This window comes from Gorilla gorilla, chromosome 11, assembly GCF_029281585.2.
Source record: "Gorilla gorilla gorilla isolate KB3781 chromosome 11, NHGRI_mGorGor1-v2.1_pri, whole genome shotgun sequence".
Classification (NCBI taxonomy): Eukaryota; Metazoa; Chordata; class Mammalia; order Primates; family Hominidae; genus Gorilla; species Gorilla gorilla.
This window is the reverse complement of record NC_073235.2, coordinates 134,034,862-134,050,198: the sequence shown is the minus strand read 5'-3', so window position 1 is coordinate 134,050,198 and position 15,337 is coordinate 134,034,862. Positions and strand designations below refer to the sequence as shown.

The 15,337-nt window shown below is 47.0% G+C and overlaps 1 protein-coding gene across 12 annotated transcripts in view; it reads right to left on the bottom strand.

Moving 5' to 3' along the window:
* ARMC9 (armadillo repeat containing 9) overlaps positions 1 to 15,337 on the bottom strand; it is a 197,925-nt gene that overhangs the window by 61,439 nt on the left and 121,149 nt on the right. For all 12 annotated transcript variants that reach the window (XM_019022755.4, XM_063695276.1, XM_055379749.2 and 9 more), the window contains one exon: positions 3,345 to 3,449. In XM_019022755.4, the coding sequence (XP_018878300.1) occupies positions 3,345 to 3,449 (105 nt within the window). The remainder of the gene's footprint in view (positions 1 to 3,344; positions 3,450 to 15,337) is intronic.

The window sequence follows — 15,337 nt, the reverse complement described above, 5'->3', positions numbered from 1 at the left end:
GGACTAGCTCTCACCCTGCAGGATCACACCTGCTGGCCACTGACCAGCTGTTATCTACCCCACTCAGCAAGAGCAGTTTTATCTGTTTGGTGCCTTCTGAAAACTTCTTGACGGTAACAGCTGTGTCTTAAGCCTCTTCGGCATTCCGCTGTGTAGGGCAGATGGCACAGGTTCACTCAAAGCTTTTTGAATACAATTTTCTGACAGAATGTTTCAAAACGCCAACATCTTTAGAGTCATCTTGAAAAATCTGCAATGTACCCAGTACATTGGAACAAGGGGCCTGGATCATGACTTTCAGGCACATATTTCCCAGTGAAACGTCTTCTATCTTGGTCAGAGCTCCTCAGCTTGGCACACACACAAAATGCGACAAAAATGTGAATTTAAAGGCCTTTCATGCACCACAAGAGCAAGGGCATGACAAGGTGGGATCCCATCTTCTGAGATCCGCAACCCAGCACACAGAGGCTGGCAGGCTGGCAATGTCAGATCACAAGACCGGGTGACAGGGCGGTGGGGGATGACTCATGAACAGGGGCAGTGCTGGGAGTGCATCCGGCCTCAGCGCTTACTGCTCCACGTTAAATTTTCTAATCAAAATATTCATGAGATCCTATGGTGACCTGGTGTGGTCAGCTGAATGGTGGCCCCCAAAAGCTATGGCCATGTCCTGACCCCTGGAAACTGCGAATGAGTTTATTTGGAAAAAAGACCCTTGTAGATGTAATAAGGACCCTTGAGAGGAAGAACTCATCCTGGGTCACCCGGGAGAACAAGTGTCCTTACAAAAGACAGAAGAGGGGAAGGCCATGTGAAGGCAGGCCAGGGATTGGCATGTCACAGCCACAAGCCAAGGATGGCCTGGGGCCACCAGAGGCTGGAAGAGGCAAGAAGGATCCTCCCATAGAGTCCTTCGGGGGAGCTGAGCCCTAAGGATACCTTGATTTTGGATTTCTGCCTTTCAAAACGAAGACAGAATACATTTCTGCTGTTTTAAGTCTGCAGTTAGTGGTGCTTTGTTACTGCAGCCATGGGAAATACCAAATTGTACTGGGTCTTCCCATCTTCACAGTGGATTCTTTCTGTGTTTCTCAGTACTCACATCTCCACCCATGGTTTCCTTCTAGTAAAAGGATCATCCATAAACATTTAGGAGGTTTAGAACTGCATATTATGGTAAGATGGTACCATTTCCAGATGCCATTAAACTGGGGTTACTGACTGATTTGAAAGCTCTGTGCCTTTGCGCCTCACCAATCTGCATGATTAAACTAGCAGTCTCACCACGTTCTGCACCTTGCTTTTTTGTTGTTACTGAAGATGTTTACCATATCAACAGAAGATCCTCCCCCATGGCATTTCGCCAGGGAGAGGTCCTCTAGATTATTAACCGAGCGCTGTATTCAAGCTTCTGTCTGACCTGGCTGCAAATGGCCACCTTGCTCATGTTTACGTGCCTGCGTGTCTGTCTGTGCGGTAGTGTGGTCAGGGGTACATGCACCGCGGTCTCAACAGGTATCAACACGTGCCCTTTGAGGAAGCCCCACCAATTAGCCTCCTCTGTTTTCCTCACCGCCTGCCTGTGAAACCAATCACACGGAGCCGCGTCTCTGACAAAACCAGTGTTCTTCCAAAGGGCGACAGAGGCCTAGTCAAGCCTTAGGCTTCCATCAACAACTTGGAACCTTGACGGCTGCACTTCTGACCTTTCCTGAGCACCTCCCTGCTCCACCTAATGTAAACAGCTCCACAGCCAATTAGACCACTTTAATCCTTGAGATGTTCTAAGGAATGGCAGGTACTGCCCAGCAACCCCTACCCCTGAAGGGGGTCGTGGTGGTTCCCCGCCCCCCAGCCTCCATCAGTCACCTCCCTGCCTTCACAAAGCAGCAGAGTGAAAATGTAGTGGATATGTTAGAACATGAGTCAAACCGAGTCACTTCCTTGCTCTCACCTCCAGTGGCGTCCTAGCTCTTGTAAATAAAATCCCAAACCCTTGCCATGACCTACAAAGCCACATGATCTGGACCGTGGCTCTCTCTCCAACCTGAAGTCCCACCACCACGCACTGCACTCCAGCCTAGAATCCCTGAAGTTCCACAGATGATGAGGAAGAGATGAGGGCCAGGTGACCAGGGGGCCCAGTGTCCTGGGGAGGTGCCAAGGGTCTGGGTTGGGGGTGGCAACGGGACCTGGCAGGCACTTTCTGCTTCCACCTGCTCCCATAAAGCCTCAGGCCACCTGCATGCATCGTCTTTCTCCTGCCCAAGGCTCTGGCTGTGCCAGTCAATTGTTGAGACGCTGGCTCCACCTTTCTTCTCCAACACCTACCTGCTGGCCGTGAGGAGACTCTGGGGTCCAAACAACTGACTGAAGCAACCACCAGCTTCAAAGTTCCAGGAGCCTCTTTTAGTGACTCTTCTACCCTATGTGCTCAGCTGTCCCACACAGGGTTTCAGTCTGAATTGGTCCTGGTTCCTGGCAATTGCTCCTCCCTTCCAGACCCTTACACTCCAGCATCCCACCAGGCTCCCCAACCTGCTCTCTGAGATACCTGCAGGCCCTGGCACTGCTATCCTCTCCTGAGGCGTGGCTGCTTCCTCCTGACTCACATCTGCCCTATTTAGCTGGTGGGTCGTAAGCCAGTGGTTCTGGAGCTGGCTGAGCATCCGAGCCAACGGGAGCTCTCACAGGTCAGCTTAAGGACCCATCCCAGATGGTGACTCCACAGGCCTCTTGGATGCTTGCACTGACCACTGGCTCCATCCTGAAACACCTCTCCCTTCTGTTTCCATGACCCTCTTCAGTTCTCCTGAGGACGCGGTGACTACTCACTTTCTGGCCTTCTCGGGTCCTCTCCTTTCTCCCATTCCTGACTGCTGGAATGCCCCTCCTTGCTCAGCCCCCACTCTCTCTCCACACTGTGCTTCAGTGGGTAACCTCATGGGCTATGATGGTTTCAGCCAACACCTCTGCGCCAAGGACTTCCAAGTCTACCTCAGTATTCCCTTCCAATACATAAGGCATGCAGAAATTAAAAAGTGGGATGGTAGGCGATTGCTACTGGGGCCAGGCATATCTTCTGATGTTCCAAAGGCCCCTGGCATATGCCTTCTAGTTATATCTTTCCCCAATCCGTACACCTGTCTACTTGTGACAGGCAGCTAGGGCCACAGTGCATTTCAGGGCCACTGAGAGCAGACTGGCTAACATGGACCTTCTCATAAATACAGTATGGTAACAAACCAAACTAAACCCTCTGTGTCACTGAAAACACGAAATCCATCAATGTCCATCTGGCCTTTCTGTTTCAGGATCCCCACCCTTTGTGTGGCACTTACCCCCAGGTACTCCGTGGTCAGAAGCTTCTCTCCTGAGAGTTCTCCGAGCTGGGGCTGGATCAGTTCGTCTTTGTCCAGATCGGCTTCCATGATGTCATGGTCCTCCTGTTTCAGGAGACATGGGGTGAATGCCATGGACACCCTGCCACAAGCTCCCAAGGGGTGGCTCCCCAGAATGTGTAGCTGTCATGAAACAAGAAGGCCTCGGCCAATCACAGCAACTTGCAGGCTTATATTCCAAGGGGGCTCAGGGGCAGTCTGCCTCTGCTCCCAACCTCTCCATGAAGACCAAAGGGACAAGGCCAACCAGCCTCTTCAGGAAGCTAGTGAGCTAGGGAGCCTCTATTGCTTAGGTGTGCGGAGGTTCTAGAAGGCTCTTTAAAGTCTCTCCTAATCACAGTTCTCAGAACTTCTCTCTCTGTGAGATCAAGGCACCATATGAACAGCCAGTCAGTCATACACAGGCCTTATGGGGGATAGGGAACTCTAGAACAGGTTTGCTCGTCTCAAGAACGTTTACAGCCAATAAGTAACAAGACTCAGCAAAAAGGGCAGCACTGTCCTGCTTCTGGGAAGACCCAGTGGATGTTCCTTTCCATATTCCTCCCACTACGTACAACCAAAAACACTGGACACTACCTATAAAAGAAACATAAGGTGACTCTGAAAGATGGAGAGATGAAAGCAGACTGCCTAGGGGCCTTGAGACCCAAGGATGACAGCTGGTGACTTCCCTGGGTTTACTTTTCTTTTTTGAGATAGGGTCTCGCTCTGTCACCCAGGCTGCAGTGCAGTGGCATGATCACAGGTCATTGTGCCCTTGACCTCCCGGGCTCAAGTGATCCTCCCTTCTCAGCCTCCCAAGTAGCTGGAACTACAGGTGTATGCCACCACATCCGGCTACTTTTTGTATTTTTTTGTATAGACGAGGTTTTGCCAGGTTACCCAGGCTGCCTGGGTTTTCTTTTTGTTTCATATATGCCACACCTGGAGCCCAAGAAACCAACAACCCAGAAATGTCAATGGTGAAAACAAAAAAAGCGCCCCAAAGCCTGCTTCCTTCAGCCAAAGCCTGCTTCCTTTAGCCAAAGCCTGCTTCCTTTACCCAAAGCCTGCTTCCTTTAGCCAAAGGACCTGACAGGGGAAGGCTGGCATGACAGGAAGATTTTAGGAAATAAACACTGGAGAAAATATGGTAGCTCCACTCCCACCTGTGCCAGCAAGGGCCTCAGGAGCCCCAGCTGTACCCTCACCAGGCTGGGCCGCACACCCCAACACCCCTGGCGGTGGGTTCTCTATACTAGAGAAGGCTGGGTAGGCAGCAGTTTCATCCCTGCTGGGCTGTAAGGAGGCCCCCACCCCACAATGTAAGTGAAGACCAGGTGGGAGCCCAGACTTCTACCCACACTTGGCAGTGACCAGATGCCCCTCACACCCTTCCTGGGGTGGTGTTGGAGGAGCCATGTGGGGCGCAGTGAGTGACGGGGCACTCTCGTCCCTTCTAGGCAGGGAGGCATTAGTGGAGGCGTAGTGGGTTTCCGGGACCCCCCGTCATCTGGTGTCAACCAGGCCAAGCATGGAACCTGGAATTCTACTCAAACCTGGCAGTAATTAGAAGACGAAATTGCGCCATTGTACTTCAGTCTGGGTGACAGAGTGAGACTCCGTCTCAAAAAAGAAAAAGAAAATTGAACACGCTAAGACAATTTTGAAAACAATATGGTAAGAATCAATCTACATGATTTCAAGCTATAGTAGTCCAGATTGTATGCTACTGGCAGAGGGACAGACACACAGATCAATGGAATGGAACACAGAACTCCAAAATGGACCTACACAAATATGTCCAGTGGGTTTAAGACTAAGGTACAAAAGAAATTCAATGAGAAAGGATAGTTATCTCATCAAATAGTGCTGGAGAAATTGAACATTTGTAGGAAAAGGAGTCCTGACAAGGCAAGAAAAGCAAATAAAAGCCATACAGATGAGAAAAGGAAGAAAAACTATCCCTATTTGCACATAATATGACTGTCTGTGTAGAAATAAGGAATCTACAAAGAAACCACATACACACACAAAAAACCCTCCTAGAAGTAATGAATTCAAAAAGCTCACAGGATATAAGAAAGACATATAAAATCAATTTCTATATACTAGTAAGGAACACACGAACATTGAAATTAAAAATACAATGCCATTTACAAGTGCTCAAAAAAAGAGAAATAGGCATAAATCTAACAAAACATATACAACATTTGTATGCTGAGAACTACAAAAATCTAGTGAAAGAAATCTGCCGGGCACAGTGGCTCAAGCCTGTAATCTCAGTACTTTGGGAAGCTGAGGTGGGCGGATCACCTGAGGTCAGTAGTTCAAGACCAGCCTGACCAACATGGTGAAAACCCGTCTCTACTAAAAATACAAAATTAGCCAGGCGTGGTGGCGCATGCCTGTAATCCCAGCTACTCAGAGGCTGAGGCAGGAGGATCACTTGAACCCAGGAGGCAGAGGTTGAAGTGAGCCGAGATCATGCCACTGCACTCCAGCTTGGGCAAAAAGAGCAAAATTCTGTCTCAAAAAAGAAAAGAAAAAAGAAATCAAAAATTCAAATAAATACAGAACCACACCTCGTTCATGAATCAAGAAGACTCAACATAGTTCTCCCCATATTTATTTACAGGTGTAAAGGAATTTCTATCAAAATCCCAGCAAGATATTTTGTAGTCATAAGTAAGATTATTCTAAAATCTATATGGAAAGGGCAAAGAAAATTAAACACATTGGCCGGGCGCGGTGGCTCACGCCTGTAATCCCAGCACTTTGGGAGGCCGAGGTGGGTGGACCACGAGGTCAGGAGATCAAGACCATCCTGGCTAACATGGTGAAACCCTGTCTCTACTAAAAAATACAAAAAAAAGTAGCCCGCCGTGGTGGTGGGTTCCTGTAGTCCCAGCTACTTGGGAGGCTGAGGCAGGGGAATGGTGTGAACCTGGGAGGCGGAGCTTGCAGTGAGCCGAGATTGCCCCATTGCACTCCAGCCTGGGCGACAGAGCAAGACTCCGACTCAAAAAAAAAAAAAAAAGAAAAGAAAAGAAAATTGAACATGCTAAGACAATTTTGAAAAAGAAGAACAATATGGGAAGAATCAATCTACATGATTTCAAGCTTAGTAGTCCAGATTGTATGCTACTGGTAGAGGGACAGACAAATAGATCAATGGAATGGAACAGAGAACTCCAAAATGGACCTACACAAATATGTCCAGTGGGTTTTAGACTAAGGTACAAAAGAAATTCAATGAGAAAGGATAGTCCTTTCAACAAATAGTGCTGGAGAAATTGAACATTTGTAGGAAAAAAACTGAACCTCAATCTAATTCTCGTACCTTATATAAAAATCAACTCAAAATGAATCATGGACTTAAACGTAAAACTAACACATTTTTAGAACAACCCATAAAAAGAAAAAAGTGATAAACTGAATTTCATCAAAAAACTTAAAAACTTGTTCGGTGAAAAGATGCTGTTAAGAAGATGAAAAGGAAAGCTATAGACAGGGAAAAAGTATTTGGAAACCACATATTCAGCAGAAGACTAGTAACTAAAATAAAGAACTCTCAAAACTCAACATTCAAAATACCCAAACAATCTAATTAGAAAATGGGCAAAAGACATGAAGAGACATTTCACCAGGGAGAATATACAGATGGCAATAAGCACATGAAAAGATGTTCAATATCATTAGCCATTAAGGAAATGCAAATTAAAACCACAATGAGATATCACTACATGCCTATTAGAATGGCAAAAACAGGCCAGGTGCAGTGGGTTATGCCTGTAATCCCAGCACTTTGGAAAGCCGAGGCGAGCGAATCACTTGAATCAGGAGTTTGAGACCAGCCTGGGCAACATGGCGAAACACTGTCTCTACGAAAAAAACAAAAATTAGCCAGGCCTGGTGGCATGTGCCTGTAATCCCAACTACTTTGGAGGTTGAAGCATGAGAATCACTTGAGCCCGGGAGGCAGAGGTTGCAGTGAGCCGAGATCATGCCACCACACTCCAGCCTGGGTGACAGAGCAAGACTCAGTGTCAAAAAAAACCAAAAAAACAAAAACAAAAAAAGCTAAACATGCAACTACATTTTGGCAATTTCTTAAAGAGGTAAACATGCAACTATATAGAACCAGCAATTATACTCCTGGGCGTTTATCCCAGAGAAATAAAAACTTGTTGGCATACAAAAATCTGTATATGAATGTTTCATGGCAGCTTTATTCATAATAACCCCAAACTGGAAACAATAGATGCCCTTCAACAAGAGAACAGGTAAACAAATGTGGTACATACACACCACAGAATACTACTCAGAAAGAAAAGGAACTACTGATGTACACAAGCCTGGATGGATCTCCGGAGAATGATGTTGGTGAAAAAAGCCAGTCCTCAATGGTTGCATACTATATGATTCCATTTCTATAACATTCTGGAAATGATAAAATTATAGAAATGGAGAACAGATTAGTGGTTGCCAGGTGTTAAGGAGGAAATGGCGGTGGCTGTAAAAGGGATCCTTCTATGAGGGATCCTTGAGTGATGGAAACGTTCTGATCTTGAATTAAAAACAGAAGAGTTAAAAATTAAAAAACGAGCATATGTGAGATGTTACAAGGCTCTGTATACTTGAATGCCGACCGAACAGCACACACAGTCATGGGGGAGCGTGCACTGCCCCTTCCTCGTCCCTGCTAAAGCTTCCGGCCGACCTTAGACTGTCCTTTGCAGGTTAAATTACAAAGAGCAATACAAATACTAACTCAGAAAGAGGGAAGCTGCTGGCTATGGAGGGAAAAAGGGGAAGGAGGGGCCCTGGAGGAAGGTGGCAGCCAAGTGCTGGAGTGGTCTAGGGGTGCAGGGGGAGGGCAGGCCATCATCTCCTGGTGACAGTGTTCCCTAAGATCATCTAGCCAGTCCTTCCCTTTGACTCCTGGCCCACCCAACAATCTAATGACTATAATTGGCTCCTTGACACTTGCCAACAGGAAGAGAAAGCTCTATTCTGCAAAAATGAGTACCCTGTCTTCATTTCCGACTAATTTCTAGTTATTCAGGATGTTCTGGTCTTCGGTGAGTTTGATTTGCCCCAGTCAGTTTCCAAGGAATATGAAGGCTCAACCTCCTGGGCCTGGAAGGCGGGTTGTGGCTGGGAACTGGGCCTTGAAATGTGATGCTGCCTGTCCTAGGGCTGCGCTGGGGGAAGCTACCCCGCCTCTCCAGTCTCTCAACCACATAGTCAGTGCCACCTGCCATCACTAGACGGTGTCACCTTGGGATGGGCTGTCCTACGAAAAGGGGATTCGACTTACTCTAGGCTGTCCCCAAAGACAGGCCTGAACCAGCAGAATAAGAGGCAGGCCCCAGATCAATCCAGAGCCTTTTCCAACAATCAGCACCATCTTACTCAGGGAAGGGGCTACTGAGGAGACGCTGCTCCTGCTAGCTTCCATTTGGGGGCATTTATTTGATGTCCCTTGTCATAGAATAATTAAGGAACCCACCTTACATTTCCATAGCACTTTACATCTTAACTTTCACAATGGCTTGGTGTGGATTTTCCTGGTGTGGAAACAGAGGCCCACAGAAGTGACAAATCCACAGCAGTAGCCCAGCTCTGAGTCTAGGAGTCTGGACTTTAAGCTTGGGGCAGCCCTTTTCTGCCCAGGTCTTTCTGACTTGGCCTCTTGGGGCCCCACAGAAGAAGCCTGTTTCTGAGGAGGTACAGGCTGGACAGCTTGGGTCCCTGCTGCCTGGCTAAGACTGAGCTCAACAGGACACAGAGAGTAATGGGAGGGAGGGCTACAGTGGCATCTGAAGTTCAGGGTCTCGTCCCTCTCTCTCCCCTTCTCTTGTCTAATCACAAATGGAGAATCCACTCTTGCCCCACCCAGGGCCCAGGCTCACAGTTACCACTGCGATTTAAGCTCTAGTTGGGACTCATGCCCTATGGTGAGGGCAGCCACCTTCTCCTGCTGCTGCACCTGAGTTGCCAGCTCTGCCAAGTGCTAGCAGACCCGCTGTCCTGAAATTTCCTTAAAGGTAATCCTGTTGTGAGGCCCTACCCCAAGTCAACTCTGGGACGGTTACGGAAGATTGAGGTTGTTGCCTTGGCTTAGAGTACTTCACCAAAATAACAACACCTCAGTGATCAAAGGGTGTGTGTACATTTTATGATGAATTTTAGGAAAATGAGCACTCCTTGTGAACCAAAGCAGCAGCTCTGTGGTCTGAGTGAGTGGCAGGGAGCTCTGGGCATGGAGTAGTGTTTCACCTCTTCTCCAGGGGACAGAGCCTCAGAGGCCCCAGCTGGAAATGGGCATTGGAATCACAGTTTCACCAAGGTATTGGTGAGACACCACTTCCCTGCCAGGAGGGAATACGAAACATTAAGAAACAAAATAAATGTCCACATTCCATTTCAACGAGAAATACATAGTCAATGGCTAACTTCAGTCAATGCCAGCAAAAGTGTTTCTTTATCCTGGACAAGTACATATGTAAGACCCATTTACTTGCAAATCAACTTATATAAACACAAACTAGCCAACAACACATCTCAATCACAAGTTAAAGTTATTTATTCCATTTTATTTTATTTATTGTTATTATTTTTTGAGACAGGGTCTCTTGCTCTGTCTCCCAGGCTGGAGAGCAGTGGCGTAATCAAGGGCCCCATTGCAGCCTCAACTTCCCAGGCTCCAGTGATCCTCCTACCTCAGCCTCCCAAGTAGCTGAGACCACAGGCATGTACCAGTACGCCTGGCTAATTTTTGTATTTTTGGTAGAGACGGGGTTTTTCCATGTTGCCCAGGCTGGTCTCAAACTCTTGAGCTCAAGTGATCCACCCCTCTCGGACTCTCAAAGTGCTGGGATTACAGGCATGAGCCGCTGCACCCAGCTCGTTTTGTTTTAATTAAACAAAAAAAAATTTTTTTTTTTTTGAGATGGGGTTTTGCTATGTTGCTCAGGCTGGACTTGAACTCCTGGGCTCAAGCGATCTTCTGCCTCAGCCTCTGAATAGCTAGGGTTATAGGCGTGAGTCACTGTACCTGTCTTCATTTTGGTTTATTTTATTTATTTATTTATTTATTTAGTTATCTATTTAGAGATGGAGTTTTGCTTTTGTTGCCCAGGCTGAGTGCAATGGTGTGATCTCCACTCACCACAACCTCCGCCTCCCGGGTTCAAGTGATTCTCTCGCCTCAGCCTCCCGAGTAGCTGGGATTATAGGCAGGCGCCACTACTAATTTTGTATTTTCAGTAGGGATGGGGTTTCTTCATGTTGGTCAGGCTGGTCTCGAACTCCCAACCTCAGGTGATCTGCCCACCTTGGCCTCCCGAAGTGCTGGGATTACAGGCGTGAGCCACTGTGCTTGGCCTTTTTTTTTTTTATTATTATTAAAACAAAGCTGTTTTTTAATTAAACGTACTTTATAGGCCGGGCGGCCTATAATCCCAGCACTTTGGGAGGCCGAGGTGGGCGGATTACGAGGTCAGGCATTCAAGACCAGCCTGGCCAATATGGTGAAACCCCGTCTTTACTAAAAATACAAAAATTAGCTGGGCGTGGTGGCATGTGCCTGTAGTCCCAGCTACTCGGGAGGCTGAGGCAGAAGAATCGCTTGAACCTGGGAGGCGGAGGTTGCAGTGAGCCGAGATCGCACCACTGCACTCCAGCCTGGGCAACAGAGCAAGACTACATCTCAAAAAAAAAAAAAAAAGTACTTTACAATTAAATTTGCTGAGAATTGATAGGCCCTCCCTAACCTCCAGAAACACAGGACAGTTTCTGCATTTGGTCCTAGTATTTGCTACCCATTAATAAAAGTTAACTTGAATTGCAGCTTAGCAGTGTGAGCAGGGGGCCTGGGGCAGAACCAGGGCCCGCAGCTGACCTGCTCACAACAGGGACAGTTGGCTTCCGCTGCCTCAGTTTCTCTAGTGCAACATGCAGGCAAACGCTATTGTTACTTCAATGTAAAATGCATAGATGTAAGAAAACTGAGGTGAAAATCATCACCAAATTGATGGTTCTTGGTTTAAAAAGTTTTGTACCAAGGTTCTAATTCAGAAAGACATGATTCTTGTCAGTGCCTCATTTTCTCTAGCTAGTAAATGGGATCACTTGGCTGCCTCCTTTAAAATCATGACTTACTGATGGAAGAAATTTCTTAAATTCTCTGCTTTTGGAACGCCATGATACTGTGTAGATATAAACAAGTCACTGCCATGGTTTCTGAGAAACACTGAAACCGGCGAAAAGGGAACAGAGGCATCCTTAGGGCTCAGGAGGGGAGAGAGCGGAAGCAAACTGAGCTGCGCTAGTTGAGGTGGGAAGGGCAGCTTAACAAAGAAGCCAGAGCTTCATTCAACCGTTCCCAGTAACACCTGCAGGCAGAGGAGCCCACTACCTGCGGTGGGAAATGTAAGCAGAGAACCTCCCAGAAATGAAGCTTGCTGATAGCAGGCGCTTGCTCCACTTTCTCAATCAGTGCCAGGCAGATGAAAACAACTCTGAGGATGTATCCGGACTTTTAATAATGGGCAAACCCAGAGGTGAGGCCAAGAGGCACCCTCTGAGAATGCCAACTCAGGCCTTCCAGCTGGGAGGGGAGCCACTGCTGCCATCAGTTCTCCCCCCATTTTTTTTTTTTAAGAGACAGGTTCTTGCTCTGTAGCTCACGCTGGAGTGCAGTGGTATGATCACAGCTCACTATAGCCTCTAACTCCTGGCCTCAAGCATTCCTCCCACCTTAGCCTCCTAAAGTGCTGGGATTACAGGCATAAGCCACCGTGCCCTGCTCGGGGAAAGAATTCCGCTAGCCTCTCTCAATGCAAGCCTGGCAAGGTGCTGGGTGCACTGGGCGACAAGGGCACCAGCCACTGTGCTAACTTGTCTGAGCTGCTTGTGAATTCCAAACGAAACGACATATTTTAAAATCTACTTTGTGAAGTAAGGGAGTGATGGATAAAGAAATACTCAAGAATAAATGCCTCATTAGGGTGGGTCTTAAATACCATTGTTGGAGGAATTTGACTAAAATTACTGGTCTTTATGTACTAGAGCAGAATGCATCAGATTACTAATGTTAGAGCTCAGTGATAACTGATTACTTCAAGAAATTAAGAATGCCTCATAAAAAAGGCGCTCGAGCTGAGATGAATTTAGATGTCCTAATGCGAAGCTTCCCCATGGCAGCTTGGTGACCTTATGACATTACAAGATGCTTAACTGGAGGCTTTCGATACATAATACTCCAGACAAACCAGATTCTAAGCAACTGGCCTGAAAACAAAACTAAGGGTGACCACTAAATGCATTTGAAAACTCAGATTCTTACAGATAGAATGCAGAGCAGAATGTGTTCAGGTGGTTTTACACATGACAAGTGAAAGTATCCAGTGTGCTTTCCACTTGAAATAATTATAAGATTTCTATAAGTAGTTTAAATTTGAGACACCTTCTCAGAACGCTGAATTGTAAATCTCACTCTTTGTGAAAATAAGGGAAAAACACTCCACATGGGAGAGCGAGGGTGGACTGAGGTGACCAGGCCAGGCAGCTTGAGGCGCTGACTTCCCCAGTGGAATGGGCCCTGGCCACGTGTGCAGCTTTCCTCCTGAGCATGTGCCCACGACTGCAGATGGAAGCACGTCCGGGATCCTTGAGGGCTCCCCGCGACGCGGAAAAGTCTCCCTCTACATTCATTTCCCCATTCACAAAAATGCAGCCCAGGGTATGACAGTTGGTTTCACAACCAGACCAGTTCATTAAATAAGGATATGACAGAAACCGGAGAACCCAAACAACCTTTACTTCCCTAATTCTCCCAGTCTCTTGCTTTCGCCGCTCAGTTTACTTGCTTAAACTTTTTCTGTACTCTAAACAAAAACAGCAAGAAATGTGGAGATGATGGCAAAGTTGCCCTAGGAAAAGCAGGGCTTATCGCAGTATTTAACACACCCAATAAGAGAAGACCTGGAGGCTCAGTGGGACAGGAAGTGAAAGAGCAGAAAGCTTCCATGAGGTTAGAGGGAGAGGGACCCAGTGTCCCAGCAGCACCACAGACGCCGCGCTTCACGTGGAGAAGAGGAAGAGGGTAACCGAAATCAGGGCCCTTCCAAACAGGATCCTAAGAGTGTGCTCACGACACAAGGGGCGAAGGGGAACAAAAGACCTAGGGACCAAGGCAGGGTATGTCCCCGCCCCAACCTGGAGCAAGTGAAGATGGGCTAGTTAAGGAGAAACCACCACTCCAGGACTGGACACACTCCTGACCCAATGACGGGATTTTCTTACATGCCATCAGAATGTCATAAAGAAAAAAAAAAACTATTATTCAATATAATGTCTATGTTCTGAAATACTGTTTAGATGAATCTTAAAGTTTCACAGAAAAAACCTCAGGAAAAACTCCCCGGCTGCTGCTACCCAAAGTGTGGCCTGGGACCAGCCTCCTCCCACCCCTCCTTTCCCCACTGAGGGTGCTCTGCTTCTCTGCTAGCTGCTTTCCATCCCCGCTCCATCCGGGCCAGCCCTGGCCTTGGCTCTCTCTAATTCTGGCCAGGCAGCACATGAGGAACCCCCATTCCAGCAGACTTCGGCTTGCCTCCAGACCAGTCAGGCCAGTCTGCCTCTAGATCGCAAGGGCGGTGTTAAAAACAGCTGACAGGCATTGAGTCTGCCTGGCACTTGACATGCATTGTTTCATTTGATCCTCACAAGCACCTGATGAAAAGGGTATTAATATTCTCGCTTTACAGATGAGAACACTGAGGCTTGGTGAGGTTCACCAGCTTGCCCAAAGCCACACACAGCTGGTAAGTTGTCGGGCAGGACTCAAACACAGGGAGTTAGCTACTGAACCGTTTCTTGGTGTTCAGATTCTGCCAGTCACTGACTCGACATTCAGCAAGTATTAACCATGCATCTATCATTTTTGTGGGTCTCTGGCAGGTATAGAGAGGGTTCCATGCTTGGTCCCACCTGTTCCCTGTTGCCTTGGACTTGGAATAAGGACAGGAAGAGCATGCTGATCAAATGCACACATGATACAAGACAAGGATGTGATCCAATACCTCAGTGAGCTGTGACCATCAGCTCACCTGCCAATAAGACGCCTACCAGGGATCAAGACAGGTCCCAGCCTTGGCTTTAATGCCACCCCCTGCCACTGCCTTTTCTGGATGAGGCTTATTCTATATAGCTCCAGAAGAAAGACCAGCGAGTGGACACTATACGGAAGAAAAAGAAGGAAAGGACACTATCATTTTTTTTTTTTTTTGTCCATGAGGGGCCACAGATGAACTCGCTGTTCACATCTCTGTCATGATTATTTATCCCTATTTTTACAGATGAAAAAACAAATATAAATAAAAATATAAAGGTAGACAGGGTCTTAATGAGTGAGGCTTTGAATACTATCATTAGCAACTTGAGATTATACCAAGTGATGGGGAGCAAGAAAGTGTTTTAAAAGGCATCATGTGAATGTGCAAATGGGTCAGCCCTTTGGGGAGCAATTTGGCAGGATTTAGTAAAGATGAGACCCTCATCCCCCTGCATCAGCAATTCAACATCTAGGTGTGAGCTGCAGAAAAGCACTCAAGGGCATATAAGGACACGAGGATGAGGAAGCTCTTTGCTGCACTGTGGAAAACACAGGAAAGGAAGGAGAAACACACAGGGGCTTATTCTGACAATGAAATACTACATACAGCAGCTAAGTGGGTGAACTGGGTATTGGGATGAGTAAACCTCTAACACATAATGTTGAATGAAAAAAGCAAGCCAGAAAACAATTCATATAATACTACCCACTTATGTAAAATTAAAACCATAACAGTGTATATTATGGAAGTACAGAATCATCTGTGGAATTTATACACCAACTTCAAGATAGTGGTTAATTCTGGGGAGAGAAGGAGGGGAGGGAG